General features: G+C 38.3%; 2 protein-coding genes across 3 annotated transcripts; one reads left to right on the top strand and one right to left on the bottom strand.

Moving 5' to 3' along the window:
- The first annotated feature begins 96 nt into the window (after positions 1 to 96).
- LOC144635756 (uncharacterized) lies at positions 97 to 9,454 on the top strand. Of its 2 annotated transcripts, XR_013567413.1 has the most exons (4): positions 97 to 1,071; positions 2,763 to 3,732; positions 3,965 to 5,356; positions 5,676 to 9,454. XR_013567413.1 is itself a non-coding variant. In XM_078494838.1 (3 exons), the coding sequence occupies exons 1-3, from the start codon at positions 97 to 99 to the stop codon at positions 4,537 to 4,539; spliced, it is 2,520 nt and encodes an 839-aa protein (XP_078350964.1). In that variant the 3' UTR covers positions 4,540 to 9,454. The 2 variants fall into 2 exon arrangements, 1 of the variants encoding a protein (XP_078350964.1); XM_078494838.1 differs by having other exon boundaries at positions 3,965 to 9,454.
- Positions 9,455 to 11,050: 1,596 nt separating this feature from the next.
- Positions 11,051 to 14,369, bottom strand: LOC144636278 (uncharacterized). The gene has a single exon (XM_078495450.1). It carries the CDS (start codon positions 14,305 to 14,307, stop codon positions 12,238 to 12,240), a length of 2,070 nt encoding a protein of 689 aa, XP_078351576.1. The 5' UTR covers positions 14,308 to 14,369; the 3' UTR covers positions 11,051 to 12,237.
- Between the last annotated feature and the right edge of the window lie 195 nt (positions 14,370 to 14,564).

Consider the following 14,564-nt stretch of genomic DNA (forward strand, 5'->3'; position numbering starts at 1 on the left):
CTAATAGAAACTTCCATTGACAGGTGTTGAGATTCTAATGTTGATCTCTCTTGTGTTTCAACAAGCGCCCAAAGTAATTGTTGGGAGGGAGTGAAGATGGCGTCGCATTCTATGGGAAAGACCACGTGCATTAGCTGGGAAGATTTCCTTGCTCTTCATCGACCACAGCTCCTGTCTATCGGCTTACCGGAACATTTATGGGAAAGACTTTACAAGAAGCTATCGCCTATCGCAAGTTACGACGCCACGGAGGCATTTGAGTTGCACAAAGACGAACAATTTGTGTCCCCGGGTCGCTGGTCTCTCCACGCCAAACGGAATTTGCAAAAATTTAGCGACGTGTTTCTTATCGAGCACGCTTGGTCAAGCGATGGCGGACCGACTGCTAAGAAAAATTTGGAAAAATCGCCAGAACTATTGGCGAGATTGAAGGAAATGATGACTCGCCCAGCAGAAAACTCGGCCAGTAATGAGAGAAGCGACGAAGCCCCGCTAGACAGCTCCCAGGTTCTTGCGCAAATCAGTGGAGTCAACGAAAAGAAAGCCAAAGAAACCCTTCAATCCACTGACAGTGATCTAATTGAAGCTTTGTGTCAAATCACGGGCGATTCTAATGAAACTAAAAAGCCGTCGAAATCCGACAGGTCAAAAATTATGACCTTCGAGGAATTCAAAACTGGCTTTCTTCACGCCGTCGGTATGGAGAAAGCAAAATTGCTCTCCGAGGAATACGTTCACAAAATGTATTGCAGATACAAAAGGGAAAAGGAGCAATACCCAGAATCGATGGGCTTTGGTTATGGAACAACATCGACCTACAGTTGGTCAGAGGAAGACGAAGGCGCGATGGCAGTGTTTGTGTCTGTTCCTGTAACGACAAAAAAGCGCGACGTTGTGAGCAAATTGTCGACGAAGCGCTGGACTTTGGGCATAAAAGGCTGCGCTCCTATTATCGATGGGGAATTTTACGGCAATGTTTGTCCCGATGGATCGTTTTGGACATTTGATTCTCCCGGTTTGTTGGTCATGACGCTTCAGAAACCGGAGAATGAGGAATCCGAATTATGGCCGGTAAGTTTGTAGTTTTGATCTAGATAAATAATACATTTTTCGCTCGCTCCAAGCGTGACAATGGGCTTAACGTCTTTAGAAATTTTTCAGGATCGGCGTCAAATTGCGCTACCAACAGGTATTTATTAACTAATTACACAGGGCTCCCGTGTAACTTTGATCGAGCACTCTTTGCCTATTACAGCCAATATTCGCGCTAAGAGAAAATTTAATGTTTTTCTTTCGAGTGGATCTGCCATCAAAAGTCAAGTGGAAAAACTTTTTCCTTAATCGTTCCAATATTTGCATTTTCAACTTGTTACATTATGTACATGCACCTTAAACCAATCCCTAAATGTTTTCATCATTATTGGCATTTTACAATTATTTTTTTTTATGACAGTACAGTCAGATGAATTCAAACAATTTTTTCCCTTTAGATAAGAAATATCATATGGCAAGTTTGGATTACTGAGAAGTAATTGCCATTGAATAGTTTAATATTTCCACTCCTGTAAACATATCAATGCAAACATATCAAACGACAGCTAAATAAATATTTTAATCATTTACAAAGGAACAGATTTTTTTATGTGACATCGAAACCGCACCTGTGGCTTGTAATAAGTAATTGGTATATGCAGATGTAAGTGTTATGATTAAACTTATCTTTCCACAAAACACAGAAGACCCCTGCTGAAAATTACAAAATTGGCGTCACAGGAAAGATAGTGAAGTATGTGACTACCTGCTGGGGTTGATTGATCATGTTACAGCATAGAATTTGACAAGTTGCCAGCCTAGCTAGCTACATTCCATCTGTTCAGAACTCCGTTGAAAACATTTGCGAATAAATTTGAGTGTGAAGTGAGAGTATCTGAATAATTGTTTGAGACTTAGACATCCAAATTCAAATCATATCAGGCAAACAAATGAAAGTCAAGAAGCAACAAATAAATTTCTAACCTTAGAATTGATCTTAAGTTAAGCCGACTGCGGCATACGGTAGCTAACAGGTTGCAATATAACCAAAAAATATTTTCATTGTAATGGCAGGGTTAATTTGTATTGATATACCAGTATCAAATATATACATTAACAATATTGAACACTCTGTTCGCGAGTACTGTTATGATTTCATATTACATGTATATTTGATGTAATATCTATGAAATCCAATGCTTTATAGTTTTATGCTTTCCAAGAGATCTACCTTACTATAGGAATATAACGAAGCATTTTAACAATGCGAACAAAATCTATGTTGTTAAATCAATGTAAATTTTGAATGGAATGGTTGTGCTTACATGTATTCAATTAACGCAAATTTAGTGCTTTATGTGTAATAATTTCCATAGCAACATGTACTTTTTATATGATAAAACAGCAACGTCTAACAAAGGAACTCGAGGTTTAATACCTGTAAATGGGAAGACAGGAAGGCCTTACATTAATGAGTCTAAAGACATTTTAAAATCAAAATTGAATGCCGATGTGTCAACTAACTCTAGCAGAGAGATAGAGGACATGTAACTTTGTTGGAAATAGATATAACGATGCTGTAAATTAGTGTGATTTTAATTAACAATGACACAAATTAAGGCGCATAAAATTAACATAAATTTTAATGAATTTTTAAAATTCATGTTTAATAACTTGCATTGTAAATTTCTTATAGTGAGGTACTTCAACTGTTTGTATTTCCATTTCAGGTTTTAATCAAAGGAGAAAAGCATTTGACAGAAAAAGAAATTTCCAATCAAGCAAGAGACAAGAGTCATGAAACTGACTACAAAATGTACCAGGTGTTGGAGAGTATGTGGTATTATAACCAGACGTATCAAGCAGTGACACAAGAAGGTGATAAGCGTAAACCTGTTTGGTATGTAATGGACGAGTTAGGATCTGCCATTGTGCATAGTACTCAACCCAATGTCAAGTGTTCGCCTTTCGCTTTTGCTGGAACTGGAGTGTTTTACTCCCTTCTTTGGCCTGTGACAGATTTGAAGCCAGGCGACATGTGTTCTAGAAACTTTTGTCCTCCGCTGAGCATGGCAGAAACAGAACTGCAAAGAGAGGCACGGCTTTTAGCCTGCAACTCTTTACTTCCTGAAAGTTGTCCAAGAAACTTTGTTGTTGAACTTGCCAAGTTTCCCACTGTGGAGAAGGAAAACAATGTAGTGATCAATGTCAATTCTCTAGAAGCAAAGAAGGAAAAAGTGAACTGCGTTCACTCGAAAGGCAAAAAGTTGAACTTGAAGTTCTTTGTTGAACAGAATGGAAGAGAGAAGAGACCAGTTTTGAGAGATTTAGGTTGCACACTTGTTGGGTCGTCAACAGAAGCTGAAGCTGTATGGCTAGAGAGGTGGATCAGGCCAGGGCAGAGTATCCAGGGTGATGCAAGAGTCAACCGTCTCGGAGGGGAAGAACACCTACTACATCGGCAATTGCTTTCTACCCATGTTCAACGAGTTTGGGGTAACGTGCCTTGGTTCCCAATTTCTTACGACCTGTCAAAACACTTGGCAGCTCTGTGTGCTGAGCATTACTTCTGCGGAATTTCCAGTTACTGGATTTTAAGAGCAGCAGATCCCAGCACTCTCAGCATACAACCCATTGTGACCAGTGATCTACCAAGAGTGATCAGGTGCACAGAGATTGGTCACCTGGTGGCGTCGCATTGTAAGTAGAATGTACTCATACTGTAATTCTATAATTCACCTGCAACACAACCTCGAACATTTTGTTGTCATCTATGCCTCGTTAAGCACCAAGGTCAGTGCCCCATTCGTCCTTGTGCAGAAGACAATTCTACATTCTAGCTCCTGTGCATGAGTCATATTAGTGTCCCCGATTAGTAAGCCCTACTGAACGACCCATGCCGCCTGTAACCCATTTTGATTTTTTGTTTCAGACTGCTTTCAGACCGCTGTATGCAAGAAGAGGCGTTTCTGTCTCCAGTATGCAGTGACAGTTAAATCCCTGGTGCCATTACAGCTTCTGATACACAACACTCCACATGTGACCCTGGCAGAGAGCGAGACCAACCCGAAAGATTTCCTGGACGAGTATGATTCCTCAGCTCTTGTGTGTGTTGGCTCGTCGGACATAAAGAAGAATGGAATGGTAAATCACAAGGTGACGCACGAAGAGTTTTTGAAAGACCTCAACACCAATTACTTGACAAGGATGCAAACGACATGGGGTGCTGTTCAGTCAAAGATTCACAAGACTATTGCTAAACTGTTTTATGCTGTAGCGCCAAGTCTTTCTTCTTTTCAAGAAGGAAATCGGACGGACCTCTGTGCGGTGTACGGTGTCGATATACTATTGAAGGACAGCTTAGAGCCTCTTATCATTGGAGTCGATCCTACACTGAGGTTCGACACTCAGAAGTGTTTTTCAGATGTTGTGGTCACAGCATTTGGACAAAACGGTGAGTGTTTGGAAAGTGTGAACATCAGCCAGGTTTCTGTGAGAGAACAGTGAAATGGTCCTTTTTGGCGTAGGATTTTAAAGTGTGATGAGGTATTTAAAGTTCTTTGGTCTTGATTAGTGTGTTTGTAAATAATGGTAAAATATAATTGTGTATATAATATGTGAGGTACCGGTAGTTTAATTTTCTTGTTGACAAGGTCTTTCTTTCAAAATGGAGAGAAATATTGGGCTGTAGACCTGCCATGATATACCAGTACTCTCGGTCTTTATCATTATACAGAAAATGCATCTTAAACTGTTTGCAGTCTAGGTCGCAATGTTTGCAATATGCCCATGTGTGTATAAATGTAACATCACATGCTTAAGAATTTGTTTGAGAAATGTGTGAGATCTAAATGTCTCACATTTTGTATTTGAAAGAGTGACCTTGCTTACCAGGAAAAAATGTTGAAAATTAATAAATAAATTAGTAAATCATTTAATTGGACCTACACTGTAAGTTGTGGCAGTGATGCTCAAATGATGTAACTATGATTAATGGATCAAATTCTACCAGTTAATGTAGTGAGTTAATAGAATTATTACCCCCTTAACTACATGTATACCTGTATTAATTTAATTGTAAAAAAAAGTTGTACTTTACTTGACCACAGAGTGTTTGGAAGCAATTTGGTTGTTTTTTTATTTGATATATTTAAAGTGAGGAAAATCCTGCAAATTAGGGTACTGTTTTGACCTTTTTTTGACAGCGCAACTGAATCTCAACTTCCCTTCAAAGATCTCAGTATCTGGGGAAAATTTTCAGTCATTGTTCTTGTTGTTTTGACCTAGTGTTGTCGAGCCTGATATTTGTCAGTTACAGCATCAGGTCAGTGGGAGGTGCGGTGGCCTAATGGTTAGCGCGCTCGACTCGGAGTCGAATGAGTTCGAGTCCTGGCCAGGGCGCTGCGTTGTGTTCTTGGGCAAGACACTTTACTCTCACAGTGCCTCTCTCCACCCAGGTGTATAAATGGGTACCGGCGAATTTACTGCTGGGGGGTAATCCCTGCGATTGACTGGCATCCCATCCAGGGGGGAGTAGCAATACTCTCAGTCGCTGAGTGCTACGGAAACCTGGATAAGCTCCGGCTGTATGGGCCACTTGGCTCGGACACAGACTTTACCTTTTTTTTACCTTACAGCTTCAGGTCTTAATTTCAAACCTGCTGTTTGGCATAAATTGAAAGCAAGATACTAAGGTTACTTTCACTTGAACAGTGGTCTCTACTTTCACCATCTTGGAAAAAAGTAAACTTATAAAACCTTTGTTGCCTAGAGATCAGGCTATGGCAGATTTACATCTTTGATTGTAAAGAGAGAAAAACCACTCTTTGGACACTATTGCACTCTGAACTTTAAAGTTGAACATTAGAATTTTGGTGTCTTGTTTTTACCAGAAGTAACTTACTTCACATTTGGAGTCGTGAATGGTGATAGGCCATTTGCAGCAACTTGCCACACGATATTGTCTATCATAAAATAAAATGGCCATGCTGAAAAATGGATGCTGGAAATGGCTAGATCATGATGAAAGCAAAAAGATTGCTAGTCATATTTTTATGTTTGACAAGTTCATGTGACAGGACTCTGCAAGGGGCCTATTTGTAGTTCTTTTTCAATTCTAGGTTGTTTTCAATTACCTTTATTTTTTTCTTTGTTATCAACACCCAGTCATAAATTCATTCATGTTGTAGAATATATATTTACATACAGTGATTACTCGTTATTTGTGCACAAAGGTTTCGTGCGGATCAGTGGGTAATCAAATTAATTTATGATTCACGATCGATTTTAAGTATATTTACATTTACACACTTACACATTTTGGCATCAGTACGTACATACAATATAATATATGTTTCAGAAAAAGTTATTTTATGTTGACTGCTTATTTACAAAAGGTGTGATATTGATGAATAATAATTGTAGGATGTTAAATTGTTATTATTAATTGTAATGCAGTGGTAGGGTAGACTCCTCAGTTAGAAATTTCTAAGTGTAAAAATGCAATAATTTTATTATTTTGGATGATCCTTAAAATGATGTCTTTCCAGTGACCTTCATAATACTGTAACTGCTCCCAGAAAGTTTTGCAGGTTTACAGTCTGTAATACTAGAAGTTCAGACTCATAGAATGAAGATGTTATCAGTATTCATGCCAACTAGGTACAGAAATTATTAATAGCAATCACATTTCGACTTGTGATGTGATACATGTGGTTCCCAAACTGACGTCTACAAAGGTCTTTTCTGGGAGCTCTGTATTTTTTGTCACTGTGTTAATCAGTATTGTGGCTACTTCATGTACTTGAGTCATTGGAAAAACATTCTTGGTGTGTCGATACTCATCTCTCCTCTACTAATTCAGATTTATTTTTGCAAACAAAGCAACTTTATTCTTATTTTACTAGAATAACAATGCACAAGAAGATAGTCGTAACAAGTTACTTTTGAGTGGCAAATTCTTTCACTGTGCTTTGTTTCATAATGTGCTGCACTAGTTCAGGATCTTATTTTTGAAGCTTCTTGTATAAATTATGACATGTACAGCTGTACATGTATTTAACATATCTCAGATTATCGTATGTCAAGTTAAGTTTCAAATTTTTGTTTTATTAATTCCCAGCTGTCTTCTCTACGAAGTAGAGTAAAAGTCTAAGTTTGGCTGTGTGAAGTTCTGTAAATTACTGATAGGTACTGTAAATTACCGGTAGATGTAAACTTAGGTGAATGTTTTAACACATTACCAATGCATTAGCTAGAACACCACTTGAGGGATGGGTGTTTGTTGACAACTGACCATCAACAGTTATGCATAGTGGCTAATACATCAGTCACCAGTGATGCAAGCATAAGCGGAAACACTAGTCCAGAGAAAAATAATAGTGAGAAATGCAAAACACCCGCATCAAAACATGCTTGTGTGTTTGCATGTCTCAATGTTTCTGTTACATACAGTACTTGCAAAAGTCAACCTTCAATGCTTTCTTGAATTACAAGTGTTACAAACAAAACCATCAACAAAACTTACTTGGGTGAATAATTAATAGTGGTAACCCTTGAAGAAAACCTTTTTGTATGGACTATTGTTCTTGTGCTTATTCTTGTGTCACTTGTGAAATCTAGGCCATTAAACCACCGTGCCGTTTTGCCCACCTAATGTCTTGACCTTAAAATTAATTTCCATCTTTCAAAGTGTAAAGGGTTAACTTTATTTTTTCTTTCAAAGTTTAAGTATAATATGTGTGCCTTTTTGAAATTTACAATAGCTTGTCCCTGCTTCTTGTCACATCTAGACATTGTAGTATGTATGTATAATAAGTAAGAGTATTTAAATCATAACACTACCAACTAGGGTGTTTTGATCTTGAAATGATATTATTTAGAGTCAAGAAGTGTTCCTTTCGCGTGTGTAATACTATGATAATTTATCAGTATGTGTTAATTTTCCAGGTTTATTTTTTGCATTAGTAGAGTGAAAATGTTATTTTTTATTTTATTTTTGGGGAATTGATACATTAATCATTTTCCCAAGGAGAAGCAGTAAAGTATTACTGTTTCTCCATAATGTGAGGTAGCAATTTTTAAAGTTAGAAATGGTGGCTTAAGTGTAGTCCCACCTGTAATGGTAATTTAAATAAGTTCTAACATTGAACTTATTACATGTACAAATTTAATATTGGGATTATCATTTAAAATTAATAAGTTCTAATATTGAAGTATCCTGTTGTGTAGCTGTTGTCTCAAAGTTAATAACTACCGGTAGTTATGATTTCTTCAAAATTCACGAATAAGAGTTTTCCGCATTTTCGCTGCCATCTCATGTTTATGAATTCTTGAACACTTGGTACCTTGTGAGTGAAGGGTAACCTTGTCATCAAAGTGCATTTCAAACGTTTAGTCAGTGATTATTATGTCTGAAATCATTTGGGACAAAGATTTGAATTTTCTGAGCCAAAATACCCTGCCAGTGATAAAAGCACAATTCTGTTTTTGTTTTCTGTAAACAAGAACAAGACCTTGACAACAGGCATGAGGTTAAATAACGGTGAAACTGAAATCGCTAGAAAGCTTTGAAAACTGTGCTTTGCATCTTTGGGGTAACAGCTACATTGTAGGGAAGGGTCCCTCTCAACTAGTTTGCATCGAGGCTATTATTATTCGGAGTACTCTGTCTTTCTTTGGACGCAGCAGCTAGGTATGGGAGATTTCACAAGACAGATCTGACATTAGGCATGGGTAGTGTGTAGACACAGGCTATAATTATGAGCAACAAGCACTTTTGTGAGATGCCATTTTGGGCAGTACTGTATTTCAACAGTAACTGGTCACTGTGTAATGCATACTTGAGAGGGACCATGTAGGGTGTTACAATAAAACTAAAGTAAACAACGGCATGAAAAACTAACCATTAAAGATGAATTCCAGTCCGTACTGCGCAATCTCGGCTGCAATGTTTATGTGAGCCCACACGAAGGGAATGTTTCAAGCAAAACTAAAAATTCCGCGACAAACTTACCTTTTTCTTCATTATAAACGCCAGATATCCTTGCAGAACAAATAATAACGAGTAGAAGAACCTTGACGCTATTTCAAACCGACGTTTCAGCTCATCGGAAATTCTTGAACGAAACGAATTGTAATGGCGGACTAAAAAACGTCATGTATGCTGTCACCGAAGTGTAACGTTTCAACGAATTCAAAACAAAAACGTAAACAAACCCCGAGTCTGCGCAGTACGGACTGGAAATCAGCTTTAAAATTAGTGACTAAATCTAACTTTATAACTCATTGTAATCACTATTAATTTCCTGCTAAGCTTAGTAAAGAACAGTTATCTGCAATATTGCTACCTTCACTACCTTACCACTTGTATTCCTCTGACAGTCAGCACATGTGAATAAAGATTCCAGATTTTGTTTGCCAATTTCCATCTGTCAGTGTTTATTAAGTGGAGTGTAAATATCATTACCTTATAATTTTCAACATTGATAAATACCCAACTTCTCCCTACTCTTCTACACTGGTTACAAGAATAAAACACTGGAACACCCTGTTACAGAAGTGACTTAAACCAAATTCTCTCAATGGGGCCAATAGTGGCAGCCAGGGGGGGGTGGGGGGGGTGTTTTGGGTGGGTATGTGCCGCCCGGGTTTCCAAAGTAGCACCCCGTTTTAGAAAAAAAAATTGCATTCAAAATGATACCCTGTTCTAGAAACAGGAAAAATATTTAGCACCCCATTTTGGTTGCTGAAAGCTTGAAACTTTCGTGTGTTCAAAATAATCATACCCTGTTGTATGAATCATCTCTTAAATTGATACCCCATTCTAGATGGGGAGCCCAAAATCATGACCCCGTTGGGCCGCACATACCTGTATAGGCACTTTGGGGGAGTATCCCCCCCCCCCCCCCCGCTAGGTATTGCATGTATATGCTGCCACTCCCATATATTGCTTGCACACATTGCAGATCTATGCTGCTACAGCTGTAGGTGCAAAATTAATTTGCAACATGACTCTGTTCAGGCTTAATAGAGTGAATTTCAAATAAATGTCATGAAACCAATCACTCCAGCCGATGATTAGGGCACAGACAATCCACTGAACCCTTCAAAACCTGAAGCAATTTTATTATTACATGTAGCCAGCCAGGAAGCATGGGAAAATGTGTATGAGCAAGTCATGATAAGTTTTGGTTTTACTTCTGATTGGTTGAGAAAGTGGCACAAGCTTTTTAAACCGATCACTAAGTGTAGAAATGCAAAACCAAAGCAATCGTGAACTACTGTTGACACTCGAGTGAAAATTGCTCTGTTTGCACTTTCTGCACATACTTTTGGTGGCAGGGAATTTACAACATGAACATTGCTGCTGGGTTGGCCAGAAACTTAGACATTTCTTTTTTAAAAGAATTAAAACTCTCTGAAAGTATTGAAGATGAGACAAAGACAGTTGCCAAAAACCTTTTGCTTTCTCCTTCCTAGCTAGGCCCTGTGCTGCTTCAAACTTTGCCGCTTGCTCACAAACATTAACCCCAACGAAACCAACAGCTACGCAGGCTATTAAAAAAGCACTGAGATCGCATTGACCTGAAATGTTTCTTTCTGCAATCAATGATATCAAATCAGAGGTGTTATTAATAATTTCAATTTTCCCTCACTCAAAATAAAATTCCCTGATTTTTAACTGTTTTGTTTTTTGAAAGTTTATAGGGTTCTTGCTCTTGTGAGCTTTTGGAATTCCATGGCTTTTCAGAGTTTTCCATGACCTAAATTTGACCATTTTTCTTGGAAATTTTCAAAAATAATTATCTTGATTTTGGGTAAGTTTTTCCCTTTTCCCTCACAAAAGATAGCCTGCCTAATTTATTTTGTACAATCAATACCTTTTTGGAATTCTAAAATTCCATGACTTTCCAGGTTTTCCCTGACCTGTACGAACCCTAGTTTTGCTGACATTTTGCATTTAATAACCAGTTTTGAGGGACAGAGAGGATGCACAGAGACTACAAAATAATGATGATTTTTGGTGTTTCAATATTTATTTATATCTATCAGTTTCACTAGCCAACAATTTCACAAACCTCGATTCTTACATGCTAATGAGAATCATTAAATGCTAAGCGAGCCCAAGACCTTTTTAGCCTTACAAAAGAAATAGAGACTCCAAGTATGCGTCCCAGAAATTTACCACTGCTTAAAATTAGCTCAAGCAAGTACAAGTTCTGTTTGCTGTCTTTTAGCATACATTGGAGACGTAGGTAGTACACATTCTGATATGAAAACAAATCAGAAATTTCTATTGTTCTTCCTCATTAGCATGTAAGAATCGAGGTTTGTGAAATCGCTCAATGCTGTATCTTTGTTTTCCCTCATGACACACATAATGAATTGAAAATCTTGCCATCTACTGTAGGAATTTGCTCTGATCTATGCTTGTCAAACAGGATCAAAATTCAAAGGGTGATATTTATGTATCAAGATGCCTCACATTTGGACGTAATTGATAAATATGGAAACTCAGTACATAAATATCACTCCTCGACATTTTGATCCTGTTTGGCAAGCATAGTGATCTACAGATACCCCTAAAGTAAAGGCTACTTCTTTGGTAACAAGAGAAGACATACATTTTTGTACTAATCTTGGTCCATACTGTAAGATACAGACCAAGTTTTTCTTGTTGATTTATGGCCCAAGAGTGATTTCAAGTGTACAGACCATCAATCAACTTAGAAAAAAATAAGCATCTTTATCTTACAGTACAAACTGTAAAATGAGGTCAATAAAGATGTTTTATATCTCTCAATCTGGAGATAGGGAAACCCTTCTGATCAAGTACTTGGGAATGTTTTCCCTTTGATAATTCTCATTTAACAGGACGTACTGTAGGGTACAGCCTGTAAAATTAACCAATCACAGGAAGAGTACACTTACTTTTTGAGAGATATATTAAATTATTATTAATAATTATTTTGCACTCTTATAATTTTCACAATCTTGACATCAAGATTCTCCATACTGTTCATATAGTTTCATTTAACTTTGGAGAGGTTGGCGTAGGTGGGACATTTTTTTACGCTATTTTCATTAAATCCTTGGTTCTAACAGCCTGGATGCTTGAATAATTATGTTGTTACAGCATTAAGAGAAGATTAATCAATCTCTGCCAAGAATTTTTGGGAAAGTGTTTTCAATGCCACACAAAAATTATCCCATGACTACATCTACTCTGGATGAAACTTTCTTGCAACCTGATACTGAAAAGAATTCATATTTTGCAGGGAAGTACTCCATCTGATCTGCAATCTCTTTAACTAATGCCTCTTTTACGAGGAAATCTTTCTTGCCGAGATCCCTCCTGATACACTGCTTAACATGTGTTCTCTCCAAAGGAAGAAATGGGACTAAGTGATCAATGACTTCTGATTTCAAAAGGTCTGCAAACCAAACGTCTGGCATACTCTTGGCGATGTTATGGAAAATAATTTCCAGTTCACTTAATGTAAGAGATTCTCGCAATTTTCCCTCAAGAACATGCTTCAGTACATGCTGATTAATTGCCTCACCACCAGAATTGGACAGAAAAATAAATACCATATTTCCATGGCCAGACTCCGCTTTCTTACCTCGGTAGCCCAAGATGGCAGCTTTAATTGTGTCCATCATGCCAGGGTGAATTTTGTCCATCTCGTCAAATATAAACAAGCCCCCCTTTCTACATTGTGATATATTTCCTGTAATCCATCTCTGTAGCTGTTCATTGTAGATTTCAACCTCAGATTCATGAGGGAAATGAAGTGGGATGATAAACTTGTGTACAAAGGGGCTGTGGGTCTTACGCTTGAAGAAATGTTCCGTAATAATATTGCTAACAAAGTTCTTGCCAATTCCAGTCCAACCGTGAAAGGACATTACAAGTGGTTTCTTGATGACCTTCTTGTTAAAGTGATTCTTCAGTGCTGAGGTGACAATCTTCTGAGCAATGTGTTGACCATATAACTCGGCCTTGAGAGCAAGTCCAATGCCTGAAATATTCCTGCTGAATTCGCTCTCTAGGCAAAAGCCATGGGGGTTAACATGAAAGTATAATGATAACGATAATGCGCACAATGCAAAAAATATGCACATTTTCATATTAAAGCCCTTCTTAGGGCCTGACTCTTTTTGTGGTTCTTGATTGGCAGCATGTGGTTGTTGTGATGTCTCATTGTCTTTTTTTACAGGACGTTCTGTAGAATCACTATCCTCGTCATCACTAAAAGAAAACGTAGACGCTTTTTTCTTCAATAGCAAATGATTTCGAACAGCTGAATTTGGCACATAAATATCTCCATTTTTCTCAGAGCTTTTCTGGCAATCTGATTGGTTTCTGTAATTACCATGAGTATTGTTTATTTTACTACCAGATGGCTGATCACTGGCCGTTAAGTCAATAACTTCTATAGCTTTCGTCGTAGGCACTAAGCAGAGTTTGTCACTTTTCTGAACAGCATTCCGAGTTGTGGCAGGATTGCGCCTTTCACACCAATCACAATCAAATTCGTCTAGTGGAGTATTTCGCATGTTAGCATCGGCATAATCATCCAGGCAACTAAATAATCTTAACACATTGGTGCTTGATTTGCCGGCCACTTTCAATGATGAGCTACTAACTACTGGTGAACTGAACTGCGTGTCGCCTTCAAAATTCAAGCCGCGGCTGAAACCGGTTTGACCGGTTTTACCAGTCTTCCCATGTCTATCAGACGGTCCTATATGAAGGTTTTCGTTGGGACTACTAAACGAGGGGCAAGACATGTGCCTTGATAAAGGGCTGAACAAATGGCTCTTCTTGGGGCTTTTGTTTGCTTCCTTAGCTTCTCGGATATGCTTCGCGGCAAGGTTTCTTGTGAGGTCGATATCTTTAAGGCCAATAGCACGAGACCGCTTCCCTATCACAAGTGAACTTGACCTAGGAACGAGTTCCTTCGACGATTCTGTCGGTATACCGCCTTCTTGATATACCGTACTACCTTTTGAACGCAACGCAAGGCTAGTTGAAGGCGAAGAATGCGAAAATGAAGAGTTTTTCGCCCACGGAAAAGGCGACTCGAGTGAACTTGAGCTCGAGTCAGTTATGGCAATCACATTTGATTCGTGGTTCTCTTCGTCGGAATTAAAAGTCGGATCATGATCGCTTTCTTGGCTTCGTGGACTCCACTCTTCTTCTTGTCTTTCTCGATACCACGAAGAATCTGCAGAAGAAAAATTCCTCTGGAAATGTGGTCTTGAAGACATCTTATTTCTCGGCGTTTTTCAGTGAATTCGAAGAAACTTGAAACGAAACATGTTCCCGCCGCAAAATGAAGAGAGAGCCTGGGGACATGTCCACTTACTGAATAGTGATTGGCCTAGAGGACTTCATGAAGTTTATCGTAAGGTTTGTGGGGAGGGTGGGGGCGCAATTTCTTTTATGTAACGTTAGATTTTTTTCAGCATTGATATTTGCAAGAATTGTTTACCAACATAATCATGTGCAAGATTTTATTTTTTGC

The sequence above is a fragment of the Oculina patagonica genome, chromosome 13, assembly GCF_052425735.1.
Source record: "Oculina patagonica isolate OP01 chromosome 13, crgOcupat, whole genome shotgun sequence".
Taxonomy (NCBI): domain Eukaryota; kingdom Metazoa; phylum Cnidaria; class Anthozoa; order Scleractinia; family Oculinidae; genus Oculina; species Oculina patagonica.

Bases quoted from the DNA above. Each gene is read 5' to 3' on its own strand.
- LOC144635756 (XM_078494838.1), top strand. From the start codon at position 97: ATGGCGTCGCATTCTATGGGAAAGACCACGTGCATTAGCTGGGAAGAT. The intron at 1,072-2,762 runs GTAAGTTTGTAG...TTTCCATTTCAG, and splicing joins AGGAATCCGAATTATGGCCG to GTTTTAATCAAAGGAGAAAA. The intron at 3,733-3,964 runs GTAAGTAGAATG...TTTTTGTTTCAG, and splicing joins TCACCTGGTGGCGTCGCATT to ACTGCTTTCAGACCGCTGTA.
- LOC144636278 (XM_078495450.1), bottom strand. From the start codon at position 14,307: ATGTCTTCAAGACCACATTTCCAGAGGAATTTTTCTTCTGCAGATTCT.